This window comes from Rhea pennata, chromosome 2 (genome assembly GCF_028389875.1).
Source record: "Rhea pennata isolate bPtePen1 chromosome 2, bPtePen1.pri, whole genome shotgun sequence".
Taxonomy (NCBI): domain Eukaryota; kingdom Metazoa; phylum Chordata; class Aves; order Rheiformes; family Rheidae; genus Rhea; species Rhea pennata.
This window is the reverse complement of record NC_084664.1, coordinates 7,623,549-7,639,090: the sequence shown is the minus strand read 5'-3', so window position 1 is coordinate 7,639,090 and position 15,542 is coordinate 7,623,549. Positions and strand designations below refer to the sequence as shown.

Below are 15,542 nucleotides of genomic sequence, written 5' to 3'. Positions count from 1 at the left end.
GTGAAGACTGAAGCACAGAAGGCATTCAGTAATTCTGCCTTCTCTGTATCCCTTGTCACCAGGGCCCCTGCCCCATTCAGTAGCGGGCCCACATTTTCCCTAGTCCTCCTCTTGCTGCTGATGTATTTGAAGAAGCCCTTCCTACTGTCCTTAACAGGATATTTACAGGGATATTCCAAATATTATGATATTGTACATCCATAATTAGTTATTTTTGCATCTTGTGACTTGAACTGAACACAATGCTTTTTGAAGAAGTCAAAACTTTTCCAGTTTTGTCATAAATTTTTGCAGGCAACCAAACAATTCTTTAAAATCCAGCTTATAGTTAGGTTGATGTGGCCTATTATTCAGGAAATCTAAGGGGTGCAGTTAGTTAATGCATGTGGAATACTGCACTGTTCTCATACAAATGCTTTGAAATTGGGGCAAAAAAACCTAATTTCTGTGAAGAAGCATGTACTGACTGCTCTTGTAAATGATTTATCTATGGGGTTTGAGTGGTTTTTTTTTTTTTTTTTTTCCCTCCTCCAATTATTTTGGTGCTGTTTACACTCTGTCTGCTCTAGTACTGGGAACTATATTATACAAGGGGGGAGAATGAGTAAGTAGATCTTGTTCCCTGTATGACCCTTTGCAGGAGAAAATCAGTAGTACCAGTTTCACTTCTTGAGTTGTGATCAACTCCATTTAGATCCTTCAACCCCTGCAAATAGAATTTTTTTCATCTTTGGGCCCTAACTGTGGATGTACTGAATTTGAATAAAATCTGCGCTTTATTGTATCTCCTTAGAAACCTCCATTAGACAATTTTTATTTCTACCTTTCAGTATCTGCTTGAGCATTTACTAGAAACTTGAAATATGTATATCAGCAATGATAAAATACATAGGTGATTAATTTTTATTAATGTAATCAGAGGCTTTAAATATTTTGGTTTTAAAAACAACTCCTACACTCTAGTGCAATCTAAGCATAATGAGTTTATATATAAAAATGGGAAAATTTGAGAAAATTACAAGTAAGGCAGTAATCAATGCTGTTTTCAGCTGCCAGATGATCATACTGGAAATGAAACAAACTCCATTTTTCTTAAATTCTGAGAGAAGAAAAAATGATTAAATATGGGTAATGTACAGAAGCTAATAACCCTGTCTAAATCATCACTAACAGAGTTTTATCAAAAAGACAAATGTAAAAACAAAATCCTCCCTTTTTCCCCCCATTCTGTGAGGTGGGTATGACTGTTCAAATACTTCAGAGCTCCTTTCTTGTATCTGACTGGTGATGAAGTGGTTGACTTAGGCCATAAATGAATATAACTGTTAGAATCAGGACAGCTTCTGCTTCCCTGCTGTGGTGAAGATGAAGAACAAATTTCTTTTCCCTTAACAATACTTGATAAATTAGATTTCCTAGGCTTCTGAAACTTTGATGACAAGGTATTGAGGCTGTACTGTTGCTTCACCTGTAAAGTCAGCTTTCTGGAGAATGCCAGCGCTTTCCAAATAGTGCTGGAATGAGCAATCTCACCACTTCCCTTTTAAATTTCTCAGTCGTATTTCCTGGGGGGGGGCAGAGCATAAACAAAGAATAGTTTTGAGCAGTGATTGGGAAGAAATTGTTAAATGTTGTGTTTTGACATAACTACTTTATTCAACTGAGTATGAAATATAGCAGCTTTTATTAATTGTAATCTAGTTATCTGTTCAAGCTTTCAGCTGGATAGTACATTTATGTTGGTGTTAAATTTGATTGTTTGAGCTTTGAATAAGGAAGAAAGAGATAATTCTTAGGTAACTGGTGAACAAGTAGTAGGTGCTCAACTTTTGACAAACAGACTTTGGGAGATTGTATACTTATGAGCTGGTTCAGCTGTGGTGATTAGTTTAAAAAACTGCCAAGTTGCCCTGGGCTCCGGTGTGAGAACTGAGATAGGACACTCTCTTTTGTTATATTCCATCGCAGCCCACTCTGGCCGAGGATCCTCAGGATATAGCATTATCACCTACTTAAATGAAACCATTAATACAGGCAAAAACTGTTTTAAACAAACAAAAAAAAGTCCCTAATGCAAGGGCTGAAATTTTACAGTGTTAAGTGTTTCATAAAACAAGATTTGTAAGGATAAGCTCATTATTTAAAAATACAGTCTTATTGTTCATAAATCTAGTTTTGTTCTGTGTTGTATCTGTTTCTCCTTTGTTAACTCCACACTGAGTTTGCATAGTTAAATCTTTTTTTCTGTCTTCATGCAAAATTGTGATTTTTTTTTTTAATGGCCTAGCACTCAGCCTCATTTATATAGCCTTAAGAGAAAGGTCTGTTTAAACACAGTTTGGACCTGTCAAGGTTCAGCAAGCTCTCCTCACTGAGAGCATTTCTCAAAATGAAGCTTTTTTTTTTTTTTTTTTTAATTTGAGATCCCAGGCTAGAGCTGAGCAGAGCCTGTAAATTGCAAAAAGTGTGTTGTATTTCTGTGGAATCCTCTAGGCTTTCTTTATTATGGTTTCGGAAACTCTTGGGATCAAAACTTCTTTAAACATATATGTAGTGATACCTGAGAAAATTTTTGGGAGCAGAAACTAAGTGTTTTGAAAGGCCTAGATCTTAATTTGCTTGTCATTTCAAATCTGCTTTTGTTGCTGTGTCACACCAGTATGTGCTTTTTAAAGATGCATTTGTTTTTATCTAGGTCAAGTAAGCATGTTTGTATTGCTGTGTGAGACTAATAATGATAACAATTTGAGCAGTTCTTTCTTCTTGCCTTTATATGTCATTGCTTTTTTTTTTTTTTTTTCCTGTTATGCTTTAGCTATTATTTCATAAATCAGAAAAACCTCTTTTAGCATATTTTCCCTACTTGCAGGTGCATCGTTTGGTGGTAGTGAATGAAGCAGATAGCATTGTGGGCATCATCTCCCTTTCTGACATTCTACAAGCTTTGGTACTCACACCAGCAGGTATGGATGTTGCCCTCAGACCCCTGCAGTAAGTCTTTGGGTTGTGACCAAAGGTATAGCCTGCTGGGTTTAATTTGTTTGTTGATGACAATAACAAGTTTTACTACTACCAAAAATTTTGATTTTAAGGTTTCGTAACTACTTCTTTTTTCATATATGCTTTCATTTCTCTTCAGGAAAAAAACAGGCAAAACACTTAACTGTCAATCTTTATTCCATGTGGAATACATGCAGATATGTTTCATGAATATCACTGCTGTTAATACATCCCCTTTTTAGAGAAATGTACTTGGTTAATGCTTTAACAGGAAGGAGGATGAGAGCTGAACATTGAATGTATACACAACATCTGCCTCAGGTCACTTTTCCCATCTTTCTGAATTTCTGTACTCCTGGCAAAGTGTGGACGCAGCTGTGCTTTCCACTAGCTCAACAAAACCACCTCCGTGGAGCACTGCAGTTGTTCAGCTGTGCTGTGGGTTTCTCTTGGCACAACTACGTCAGCGAGAGAGACCTCATCCTAGACTGTCAGAACTATTCCACTAGAAATCTCTAGTGTGTTGTTAAACATGATCAGGCCCCCTTTAACAAGAGTTTCCAGCAGTAGATTTCAATTATTTCTGCTACTTTTAAGTTTGGGTTTTCGTTTGTTTAGTTTTGCCTAAGTTACTAATCAGCTTCATTTTCTTAATTATGACTTCTCTTTGATCACATAAATAACTAGTGTCACAACAACTAAAGCAAAGCCTTCTTTTGGCTTTGTGAGGAAGACAGAAAGTGTCCTAAGGATTTGAATATTATCTTCAAAAATATTGGGCTGAGCAAACAGCTGAAAATGTCCTACAAAAACAAAAGTCTAAAGTAAGCTTGATTGGAGTCTTTCACTTGCACTGATAACATGATAATGTAAAAGTTTTCTTCCTCCATAGATTTAAACAAAGTTAATGTAGTTTTAAAAATAGTAAAATTTCTCCTTTAAGAAGCAGTAATTGGTGATATTGCTGGAGGTACGATGTCAGCGTATCTGGTCCATTTTAATGACCTGGAAGAGCAAGTAACCTAGATTCCTGTGAAAGCAGGAATCACGAAGGGGCGTTCCTGTGTCCCACGCCCCGGGCCATGGGCTTCTGGTGCTTAGCCTGTGGCAGCACCTGAGCTCATGTGCTGCTTTAACTGCTTGATCTAGCAGAAAATGGACCCAGCCAAAAACTGTGTAGTTTTGCTGGTTTAGCAGACTAAATTTACCAGCAAAAGGGTCCAGTGAGCACAGCAATTAAGAGCAACAGAAGGGGTAGGATTATGCCACCAGAAGAGATGGGGCAAGTAAAGTGTGTTTTAAGAGCAGTTAGACATTAAATTGCAGTTCCACAGGCAACTGGGCCAATTGTAAGGCTGGGATTTATCTGATTAAATGCAGATGGTCTGCAATGTAGATCTAGTTGATGGAGTTATTTTGTGATTTGCCTCTGAAATTAGATGCGTAAGAATGATCAGATAAATCAAGCCCTAAAACTGTCCATTTCTCCTCAACGACAAGAGAGAATAATGTATTGACTGGCAAGAATTAAAATCAGTTTGCCTTAGAAAAAAATGCCAGTTCTGATGTGAAAACCTGATGTATTTAATGGAATTTTCAGTGTTTGTGATTCCAGCTCCAGAGATCAGGAATGTCTTACCAGCAACCTGGATGTAACAAGTAGTAATTCCAGGTTTGATGACAAGAGATTCCTGGTCTCTGGAGTTGGGTGCTAAAGCCAGACTCACGAGAGTTCAGTCATTGCCCAGCATGTACTACTAGCTTGAGTAATTGGAGAAGAGGCAAGATGTTACACAGGTCTGTAGAGTTCTTCTGAACAGGTCCTTCAGATGCTTACTCTCATTAAAATCTGCCTCTGCGCCAGGGGAAATTAGTCTATCGATGTAGTGTAGTTAAAATAGATTGTTCTCAGATAAGACCTCATTTTGAGGCTGTTAGGATGATTACTGTTGTCTCTTAAACAAACAAAACCTTCCTGTCTGCTTGTTTTTCGCTATGGATTTGGGGGGGGAGGGGGCTTTTATTTGCCTGTGGAGGTGTGTGGTTTCCCTCCACCCTGTGCTGAGGGTCTTGGAAGCCAGTTCTAGCAACTTCCCCGAAGTGTTTCTTACAGGATTACATCTGAATTACCAGTGAAGTTGGAAGTAATAGCTGTCTAAATGCCTTCCTCACTCAGCTGATGTTACCATTAGGAAATTTCCTAATCCTGAAGTGTGTTCTTTATAAATCGTATCCAGTACGAAGATTGTGATACTTGGTGAGGCAAAGTTGCAGCATTCAGCGTGAGCAATGCTTTTCCATGACTTAAGCTGTGTACATAAGGGAATCACATGTGCTTTCTTCTTCTGTTAACAGGTGCCAAACAAAAGGAGAATGAAAGTGAATGACTGCTGTGAATGTATGAACGTTTGTTAGAGAACTTGAACAAAGTTTCTGGGTCAAGTTTGTCTCAAGAACAGTGACTGCAATAGAACAGAGCAGAAAGGTTGAGAATGTGTATTGGGACTTAGTGATGGATGATGAGTCTATTCCCCCCAGTGATGTCGCAAAAAAGCAGCATGACAAAAGCTTATGTTAAAATGTAGGCTTGTATTTCAAAATGTCTTCAAAACATTTGCTGGAAGACTTCACATGATGTCCTTCATTAAAATGCACTGTATTCTGAAACTTTTTCATTTTGTATTTGACAGAAGTCACTGGTCAGCAATGGATATATGTGACATAAGGCAAGTGTATGGCATATTCATATCATAGTGCCTTATGTCAAAATACAGCAATATGTCATCACTGTTGCCCATCACTGTCAAAGGAAGTATTGTGCTAAACGAGACACTGTATTTGAATGTGAAAGTCTTTAAACCTAAAACCAAATCAGTTTCAGTTCTCATTAGATTTGTCATAAAAGCTGTAATTTGAATATTGGTAGACTTCTTTAAAACTTTAATGACAGTTTTGTGTTAAATGTTGCATTCTGAACTGAGATGTAAAACAAGACTGATTTTAAAAAAACAGCTTTATTTATTTTTACTTTCATGACAATTTTTTACACATCTTTGGTGGATAGCTAAAATTTCACCATATCCATTAATAAACTGTTGATTGTTATACAAACAAGTGGCAGATTTTTCTCATTATTTAAACCATTGGCGTTTCAGAAGCTGTGGCCTGTTGATCAGTCCATATTACTTAAGTTGAAGATTCCAGAAGCATGCATCAAAAGTGTTCTGTGCTGCAACACACAGGCACCATGGAGGAAATCAAGTGCCGGAGAACAATGCTTTCCTCTGTATTAAAGGATAAAACGATGTTTGTAAGACTAAAATGAACCTTTTTATTGTATATGATTTGTATAGAAGTGGAGGAGTGAGGAAAGCTGTGGGTTTTTCTGCTAATGTAAATGGACTGTAAAGTTTGAAGATGAGATTTTTTTTATAATTGTAGATTCTTGTAGATGGACGAAATTAAACTCTACAACATCAGTTTGTTTTTAACAGTTCTTGCCGAGTTCTTTTGCATGTATGAAATGTACGTGCATTTGGGTTAGTGTAAACTAGATACAGAAGCAGTCTTATTTTCTTTCATTTAAAGGCAACTTATGCTAATAGAGTAATTCATGTAATACTTCTTTTGAAAATACTATACTTCTAGACTGAATCTGTCCTGGAATAATGACAGTAAACTGACCTGTAATATTTTTCCAGTTACAAACATTGAGGTAGAATGCAAACAGTTTTCAGTTATATCATAAAATGTGAGTTTTTTAAGTTACGAAAAACTTTTCCTCAAATCTTTTCACTTTCTGTAAGAATTTAAATTTTGATCTAAATGTGTGGAAATTTTGTTTTTAGCGGCCTTTTTCCTGTATAAAATCTGAGTATCCATATGGTACACAACAGAAAACTGTTCTCTTACACTTTCTCTCTCTTCTTCTCTCTGATATTCCCTGGAAAACATTAGCAAGCTTTCTTCAGCACCTTTTCTGAGTAGATAAACATTGACTGTTCCCTTGCAATTCTGTGTGATACTGAATTGAAATAGCTGCTTTTGCTTGACAATAGCAACCTCAGCAAGCAGGGCTGTTTGCTGCCATTGTAGATGACATCAGTACAGCTCTATACATCTTTGCAGGGGAGATGGAGCAATAGAAACTAAAAAATGGCAATTCCTTGTTTGCTGTGTGGTGTGTGGAGAGGGTGGTTTGTGGTAGAATAGAACTTCGTATTAAGGATGAGCTCTTGAAAATGGCACCCAAATTGTATAGATGTAACTTCCTGAAAGTCCAGAGTTGTAAGATATTTCTCCAGAATTTGCATTATAGACTTCCAGAAAATAGGATTTCAGGGGTTTGTCCAAATGTATCACTGGATATATCTCTACCTAACACTGATCTACAGGAGCATATTCTTTAGCCCTGTATTCAGGGCACTTCTGAAGACTATAAGAGATGAATCACTGATCATTCTTTGCTTTAGTTTTTTTTTGAAGCACAAAACTCTTTTGGCCCTATCTTACCCAGACATCTTTGGGCTTGTTTGCGTGAATTAGTGTGCGGAAAGCGGGAATATGAACTTGGCAGTTTTTTAACAACCAAGTACAGACCTCCTGTGTTAATGCTATTACAAAGTGCTGTTTACCTGTTGTGGAGAATTGGCTAACAAAATTATAGCAAGCAGTCTGAATGCTACAAAAATGTATTTGGAGACTTTTAGGAGTTCATAGTTTTTAAGTCTGAATTTTTGAGAAACAATTGCAGTATAATTCCACAACCAAGCAAAACAGCATAGTGCTATATCACCTTTGTACTTGTGCTGATGCAGTAAACAAAACTAAATAAATTATGTAGGTTAAAACTACAGGTTAAATCCAGGTTTATTTTAATACAGATCAGTTTACAGCAGTGCTAGAAAAAATGCTGCTTACTCAAGGAAGGTAGAGAAAGTAGGGGTGACTCAGCAGCAGTGCAGCACATACCAAATAAACGTCAAACTAAAGTTTTGCTCTAGGACCTTCCCTTTCATATAGCTCCCAAGATGCTTCAGCCATGGAAAAGTTATAAAGGGATATTGTTTAGTTCAAGTTCTCTTGGAACTTCTCTGGACGTGCAGCAAGCAGTACCTACAGATTTGAGACTGCGGCAGTGACTCCAGGTGCTCTCTTTCTTTAGGCAAACGAGGGGCAGGGTACATTGCATTGGGCTTCTGTGACTGCTGAAAGAATATTGAATAGCATGGGTGATCCTCAGTCCTGAAGGTGGGAGATGCTGTAGAAACCAATCCTATTTTAACCTATAGGACTGTAGAACGTACAGGATTGACTTCCATGCTTCCCTGTGCATTTACTTGCCCCAGCAACAGATGTCTGCAAAACAGAATTATTCTGAAGTATTTCTTGGTCCTGGAAGGGGGCAGATTAATTCCTTTTTTTTTTTTTTTTTTTTTTTTTTTTTTTTTTTTTAACCTACTTGAGATACTTGTAGCTGTTGTAAGAAAATGTTTCTTGGTAAAACCATTCTTTGGTTTTCATTGTCAGTATTCTTCAGCATCAGTAGACATACTGTATGCTCTTGCTTCTGTAAGAAGATTCTCATTTGCTGACACTGAACATTTGACTGATGATCAAAACTTTTTCCGTTTTACTTCTGGAATCCTTTTAGTTAAAAGACCTGAGCACTGTAATGCCCCACAGATAGTATCTGCTGTTTGCAGACTGCGACTGTTGAGTCTCTGAGGCCTATTCATCTTCTGATACTAAGGAACATTATTGCAGGGAATATCTGAGCAGCACAGAAAAAGGCAGGATCATTTTCAGAGGCTTGAGCTCTTCTCTTCACAGCAGACGAGGAATCTGACTGAGGTAATTCCAAGACTGAATTGCACTGAGAGTGTGCTTTGCCATCTTTCAAGAGAGCATAGGGGTAGGCTGGAGGCTTCATTTTCGGTCCAACTAGATGTGAAACCAATTCTTACATACATCTTCGATCCTTTCTTCTGGCAGCCTATTTAACTGCTCATACTGAACTCTCCAGTCAGTTTTAAAAGCAGCCAGCTTGCTTCAAAAGTTTCTGTGAGGCTTCACTCATGCTCCCACATCGAACACTTACTAGCAGGAGTACTTTCCAAGGGAAAAATGTCATGTCAAATGATTTAATACTACCCTAATTTCAATGGAGTTTTCAAAGTCATGGTTTTAGTACCACTTTTTTTCGTTACTTGCAGTCAGAGTTATTCCCAGTGAAGTGAATGGCAATAGGAAGTGACCTGTAACCATACATCAAACTGATTCCTTAAAAGAAAAAAAAAATGTTTTCTCTCTACAGGATGCCTCCCTCCTAGCTGCATGCTGAGAACCATATGGCAGTAGCCCCTGTGCAGGTCAGGGAGTTGCATTTAAAGTTTAGTACTGAGTTATTATTATTATTATTATTATTATTATTGCTATTATTATTTAATTCTGTGCTACCACTCTACCACTACTTGTTGGTGGGGGTGGGGGACTGTAGTCTTACTATTTTGCTGATATTTCTAACTGAGTTTTGGAAAACACTATCATTGTCAAAATGCAGGAGGGAGTAGGAACAAGTATCAAAACTTGAACTGAATGTACTTTCTAACCTCTGTGGGCAGCAAAGTAGATGCCATACAAGTGGAAGCCTGCCCAGTGCCAGGCAAATTGCTGACACTTGATATACTTCAGAAAGAATTTCTCAGAAAGGTCCTGATTTGCTAAAGTATATAGCGAATAATTAAATCTTCAATTCCTATAGCAGCAATTGCTTGTACAAGAGCTTTGCTGCATTTGGAGCAAGGATAGTAATATGTTCATGGTTTCATATGTACTATGTTACCATGAAAATATTTGACTGTTGAGTTTTTGTTTGTTAAATAAAATTCATTGCTGTTTTTCCTCCATCACAACAAAGTCGAGGCAATGCAAGACGTGTTCCCTTTTCTCAGTCTGGCTCAGAATTTGATCCTTATCTCACCGAATATACCTACTCACTTTGTGCTTGCACTTTTTTTTTTCCCTTTTTATGAGCCTAGGCGAGTATCTGATATTCACGTTTTGCATTCATGGAGTGACTCTTGTTAATAATTTACAATAAAATGAATGTAACTTATCACCTAAGCTGATATAAGACTACATATGATTTGAGGAACCAACTGTATTTAATGAAGCTAGGTATAAAACAGGCCTGGAATATACCCTGAAGCATAGTGTAGGTCATTTGTCCCAATATTCCCTGAACTCTTTTTTTGGATCTAGTCCACAGCATGACTTCAGAACACTGTAGAAATGAAGAACCTGGAGGAGGAATAGGGAACAGATAAACCATAGGTAAAGCTGTAATCCTTAATGCTAACATTGCTACAGAGTGCTGTACTGTAAAATCACAACTTGAACATTATATTCAAATTGTTAAAGCAAAGGGCCAAAAAGTAGAAGGTTTTCCAGCCCTCAACATACAAACAATAAGAGTTCCATTAAAGCATAATACGCTAACTAGACACATTGTGAATAGGTTTCAGCTTGTAAGCGCGCTCTCCCCCTGCACTGGACGGCCCCAGGAAGCATTTAGGCCTGTCCTCAGTAGAGGAAAAGTAACGATAGCCTTACCATGATCTAGATATCTCAGCTCTGCTTAATATCAAACTTACTTAGAATTTTAGTATCCTGGAGTGCCTTCAAAGGCCACTCAGCAACATCACCATGTCCTGTGTATGTAAAACTTACACAAAGTTTGTCTGAAAGCTCCCTCTTTGCTGGTTTCAAGTGTTTCAATCCAGACAGACGCTCAAGTGAAGCTGAGAGTATAAGGATCAGCTACTTACTTCCAAAGAACTAATGGAAGAAAGTGACCTCTACTTTTTTTTTTTTTTTTTTTTTTTTTTTTTTTTTTTTTTGAGGGGGAAAAAAAAGCCATGTCCAGGAAGTCTGAGTTCTGGGTTACTGTGCACTCTGAGGCTGAGCAGGCAGGGTATCCTGAGATGAGATGATGATGATTATGATGATTTGATGATGATGTATTCTGTAATGAATTGATATGATTAAATGAATTGATGTAGCTGAAGGGGGAGCAGAAAACATGTAATAAGAAGCTGTCCTAAATGAGGGCAGAGTTAACAAGTGCAAGTTGACAAGAACAAGATAAATAGACAAGGGTCCAAAAGGTGAGCAAGAAAAAGGGACAAAGGAGAAGACCTGATCAAGTGAGGTGTCAAGGAGGGAGCAAAACCAAAACGCTAAGAAGTGAAAAGTATTGGTGCTAACAACCTGTGCTCTGAGCAGGGGGAAGTATCTGAATATAACTTCTGAAAATGCAGGTTAGGTTTAAGGGGAGAGAGAACAGAACAGTGTCTACATACTACAAGACAAGCAGTAAGGGATGTGAGAATATGGAAGCTGAAGGTCTAACAGCCACAAACTTCATCTATGTTCTCAAAGCCCATTTATGTTGCTGGACAGTAACTCTTACTTCTCTTGGTCCTGTGGCTCAGCAAATGGCTCAAATTCAAGAGTGTGCCATGGTTTCAGGCAGAGGGAAAAGGTACAGAGATGACAGCATAGCTGCAGGGCTATTCAATGGATGGTCCTGCAGGACTATGGCCACTTAAAATCTTTGTCTTTTAATACACCCTATAAGACAAAAAGGAGTTGAGTGATCTGCATCAGGCAGGACTGTCCCTCCATGCATCTTAGCTTGAGAGCACTGAACAATTTTCCAAAGCTTTTAAAACAGAATTTCTACATGCCCCACTCAATCTACCTGTGTGATGGGAGGGCATCAATCCCTATGATACAGTCCTCTATAGATAGGAAAAACTTTTTATGACTTATTGGAAAAGTGGAAGAGGTTGGACATAGATAAAAGAGCATGCAGAATGATGTCTACCAGTTACACAAATCACTGTCTTGACAGAGTACAAAATCTTACTCTACTCAGGAAATAACTCTTTTCATCATGTACCTACTCACTAAAGACTATCACAGCTGGTGTTTCACAATGTACCAATACAAATACTTTGGAGATTCTGTAACCCAGAAGATGAAGGGTATAACCAAGGCAATGCCAATATCGTCCTTAAAGCTAATCTGCTTCTTCAGAATTGAATCACTTTGTGCATGAATAATATTCTTTTGCTTTAATTCCCTGCCCCAACCTTTATCAGGTGAAATGAATTCCAGTACAAATGAACGATTTGAGGGCAGGAAGGCGAGTATGACCATTTTCCTTTACTATCATCAAGCTGTTAGGCCAATTTAGCTGTACCAACCAGCTGCACCCCAGCTTAATTGCACATAAGGCGTATGAATGTACTAAAAGACAGACAAGATGTACACAAAAAAGTGGGATGGGTAAGTTGTTTGTCAAGGTAGGTGAAAAATGAGTAACAGCAGGGGGGAAGCAGCGAATTTCCTGTTCTTTTTACCTTTCTGCCTTAATTCTGCATCTATTAAGCACTAAAGAGTCACCACTAGCAAGCACAGCGGTTACTTTTCTCAAAGCCTGAGACTTGCTCTGGCCGGGATCCCGCAGTTAATACTCCTTTCTGAGCAACCCCCCTCCCTTTCCCCTTGTGTACAACTGCCAGCATTCCATAGCTGATCAGAACCACTATTTCCCGAGGCAAAGAAAAGTCAGTGTGCAACGCGAACGCACTGAAAGAACGTAGAAGTGATGTTATAAAAAAATGGGGGGGAGGAGTGACCCCTTTCCCGACAGGAAAGCCCGCGCTGCAGGCGCCTTCTCCGGAGGAGCCGGGCGGGCGGGCGCTGCCCCACAGAGCCGGGCACCGCAGCGGCCGTTGGAGCTCGCGCCGATAGCGCCGCGGTCACGCGCGCAGCCGTTGCCGCTACCAACGGCCCCGCGGCGCCCGTGCCGCCAGCCAATCCGCGCCCCGCCCGCCGCCGCTGCTGCTTAGCCCCGCCCCTCCCTTTGAACCTCGCCTATGGCTGCGGCCCGTTTCTCTCGGCCAATGGCCGCCCGGGCTCCCCCGGCGCCGCGCCGGCGGCGGCCCAATGGGCGCGCGTGCTGTCGCCCGGCGCAGAGCGGCGGGCGCTGGCGGGTTGCGGGGCGGGGGGAGGAGGAGGAGGAGGAGGCGGCATGACGCAGCGAGTTTTTTCCTCGCGGCGCCTCGCGCCGGCTTTTCGGCGGCGAGGTCGCCGCTCCGGCCTGTGACGCGTGACGCACAGGTACGTGAGGGAGCCCGGCGGTCACGTGAGGCGGGCGCCGCCGCCGCCGCTGCTGCCAGGCGCCGCGGGCCGCGCACGGTTGGCCAGTCGCTCCCGCCGCCGCCGCCCGCCGCCCCTCCCCTCCCCCGCCGCATGTCGCTGGCGGCGCTCCCCGCTCCCTGCCACCCGCCCGCCGCTCTCGGCCTCGACGACTCCCCCCGCCGCCGCCGCTGCTACTACTACGACCGCTGCCCCAGGAGCCGCAGCCGCCGCCCTTGATGTGGTTCGGGGCCGGGCGGGGAGAAGATGCCGCCGTCCAAGTCCCGCAAGATCGCGATCCTGGGCTACCGTAGCGTGGGTGAGCGCGGCGGGCGTTGCGGGGCGGGCGGGCGGCGCGACCGTTGGGCCCGTTGGCGCGGCGCGGGCCCCGCGGGGGAGGGCTCCGCGGCAGCAGGTGCAGCGCGGCGGCGAGGGCCCGGGCGCGGGGCCGCCGCGCTTCCCGCCGCCCTGCCCTGCCGTCCGCTCCCCTCCCTCCCGTCGCCGCGCCGGGCCCCGCGGGGTGCCGGGGCGCCGGGAGCGCGCAGCTGCGGCGGGCGGGCGGGCGGGCGGCGCCATGGCGGCGCCGCAGAGCGCTGCGGGCCCGGGGCTGCGGGCCGGGGCCGCCGCGCCGCTTCCGTGCCCTTAATAGGAAGTTTTACTTCTCCTCCTCCCGCCGCCCTCCGGTGCGGCTTTTCTCAGCACCTGCGTGAGAAGGCGGCGGCGCGCTCGTGGCACAACGTGGGAAGCGCTTCCATGTATGTTCTACTTATTTATTTATTTTCTCGAGAGCTTCCTGTCTCGCTGAGAGGAGCGCGACCGCCAGCCTCCTGGCAGTCAGGGCATGCCCCTTCTGGCAGGCTCCTGCCAGTCCTCAGCGGTCCCCCCCCGCCACGCTGCTGTGCCTAATGGAGGGGTCAGTTACGCCAAGTCCTTTTAGAGCTGGTAATTGTGAGCCCTCGAGACAGATAATGGATGCAGTAGATACCTCGAGTACTCCAGTCCCGCTGGTTCTGAGAAGCTGTGCTACAACTCTCACTAACTCCCCCCAGATGCTTATGTACGTAGTATCTAGAGCTTTCCTTGGAAATGATAAGGGGAAACCAGCTTGACCTTTTTCCTTGTCGGTTGCTGATTTCTGGCATCTTTCTCTAGAAAGATCCAGTTATATGGAGATGCTTCATGTCTGTATCGACAGTACAGTGAAGAAATAGCGCTGTAGAGCTTGTTGTGCTGATTAACACTATGACTCTGGGCTTGTGTAGAATCTGTGAGATACCCGTTCAGTGAGCATACGGCATAGGATCATGTTGCTCTTGCATGCTGGTGGAAGCCAATTCAGACTAGCTGAAGTGGGAGAACTTCCTGGAACCGTCCAGTATACCAGTCTATTGTTGTTGACAGTTTTTGTATAACTGCCCACACCTGTGATTTTCTCTTCCTGCATTCATGATCTTGATGGCTTTGATGGAAAATAGTTTCAGATGTTTCAAAATTCAGGCTCTTAAAACAGAGGTAGATAAACCTTAATACAACTGTCTTAATCAAACTTGAAAATGTAGATCAATACTGCAGGTAATGTATGGTTGGAAAAAAGTGTGTGGTTGAAAAAAGTAATGATACTATTGTACTGCTTTAGGAGGAATTTCTACAGTAGAATAACAGCTAAATTAATGAACTGTCTTTGTATACACTCAGCAGAAAAGAACCCTGAGAACAAAGGTTTTTGTTTAAGATGAAGAAGTCTAAGTAAGTGGAGGTATTTCTTTGATGTTTTCAGTGACTTTGAGATGTGATGATGTAAAAAGAGTGCCTAGTTTGCTTTTAAAAGTAACAGCTGGTAGTAGACTGGTCACTTTACATACTATATTTGATATCACTTATTGCAGTTTTATTGTTTAACTTGTGTTGAGTTTTCTGTTCCTTTTTTCTCTTTGAGCACTGATAAAATGAGTAGTGGACCGAGTAAGTGGGAAGGAAAAATTAAAGTTGAGGTAGAGAACTGAGTGTAATTGGAGCTTTATCTTTCAAAAATGAAAGTCCAGATTTCATCTTTCAGAGATGAAAAAAAACAGGGCTTCGGTCTTTCATCTATTGACAGTGCAAAGCAGCAGTCAAATAACTAGATGATACTAGGATAGATAATCAATGGAGAAAAAACAGGAACATAGTATGGTATTGCAAATGTTGTCAGTGGTGTGAGTTAAAATGCTTTGAGCAATAATACTTACACAAAAGAAAGCTTCTAGCAAGAGATGGGCAAGAAGTTATATAATGTCTTTTAAGACTTACTGCTGAACTTCCTCAACTAAAGCTTTCTCAGACTAGCATGGTAT

At 41.6% G+C, this 15,542-nt stretch overlaps 2 protein-coding genes across 8 annotated transcripts in view; both read left to right on the top strand.

The window, feature by feature from the left end:
* Positions 1-6,479, top strand: part of PRKAG2 (protein kinase AMP-activated non-catalytic subunit gamma 2) — a 216,322-nt gene extending 209,843 nt beyond the window's left edge. For all 6 annotated transcript variants that reach the window (XM_062568789.1, XM_062568790.1, XM_062568791.1 and 3 more), the window contains 2 exons: positions 2,870-2,963; positions 5,356-6,479. In XM_062568789.1, the coding sequence (XP_062424773.1) occupies positions 2,870-2,963; positions 5,356-5,387 (126 nt within the window). In that variant the 3' untranslated portion in view covers positions 5,388-6,479. The remainder of the gene's footprint in view (positions 1-2,869; positions 2,964-5,355) is intronic.
* Positions 6,480-13,242: 6,763 nt separating this feature from the next.
* Positions 13,243-15,542, top strand: part of RHEB (Ras homolog, mTORC1 binding) — a 42,903-nt gene continuing 40,603 nt past the window's right edge. Inside the window, exon 1 of one of the 2 annotated variants that reach the window (XM_062567658.1) lies at positions 13,243-13,528. In XM_062567658.1, the coding sequence (XP_062423642.1) occupies positions 13,477-13,528 (52 nt within the window). In that variant the 5' untranslated portion in view covers positions 13,243-13,476. The remainder of the gene's footprint in view (positions 13,529-15,542) is intronic. The other variant, XM_062567657.1, reaches the window with a different exon arrangement.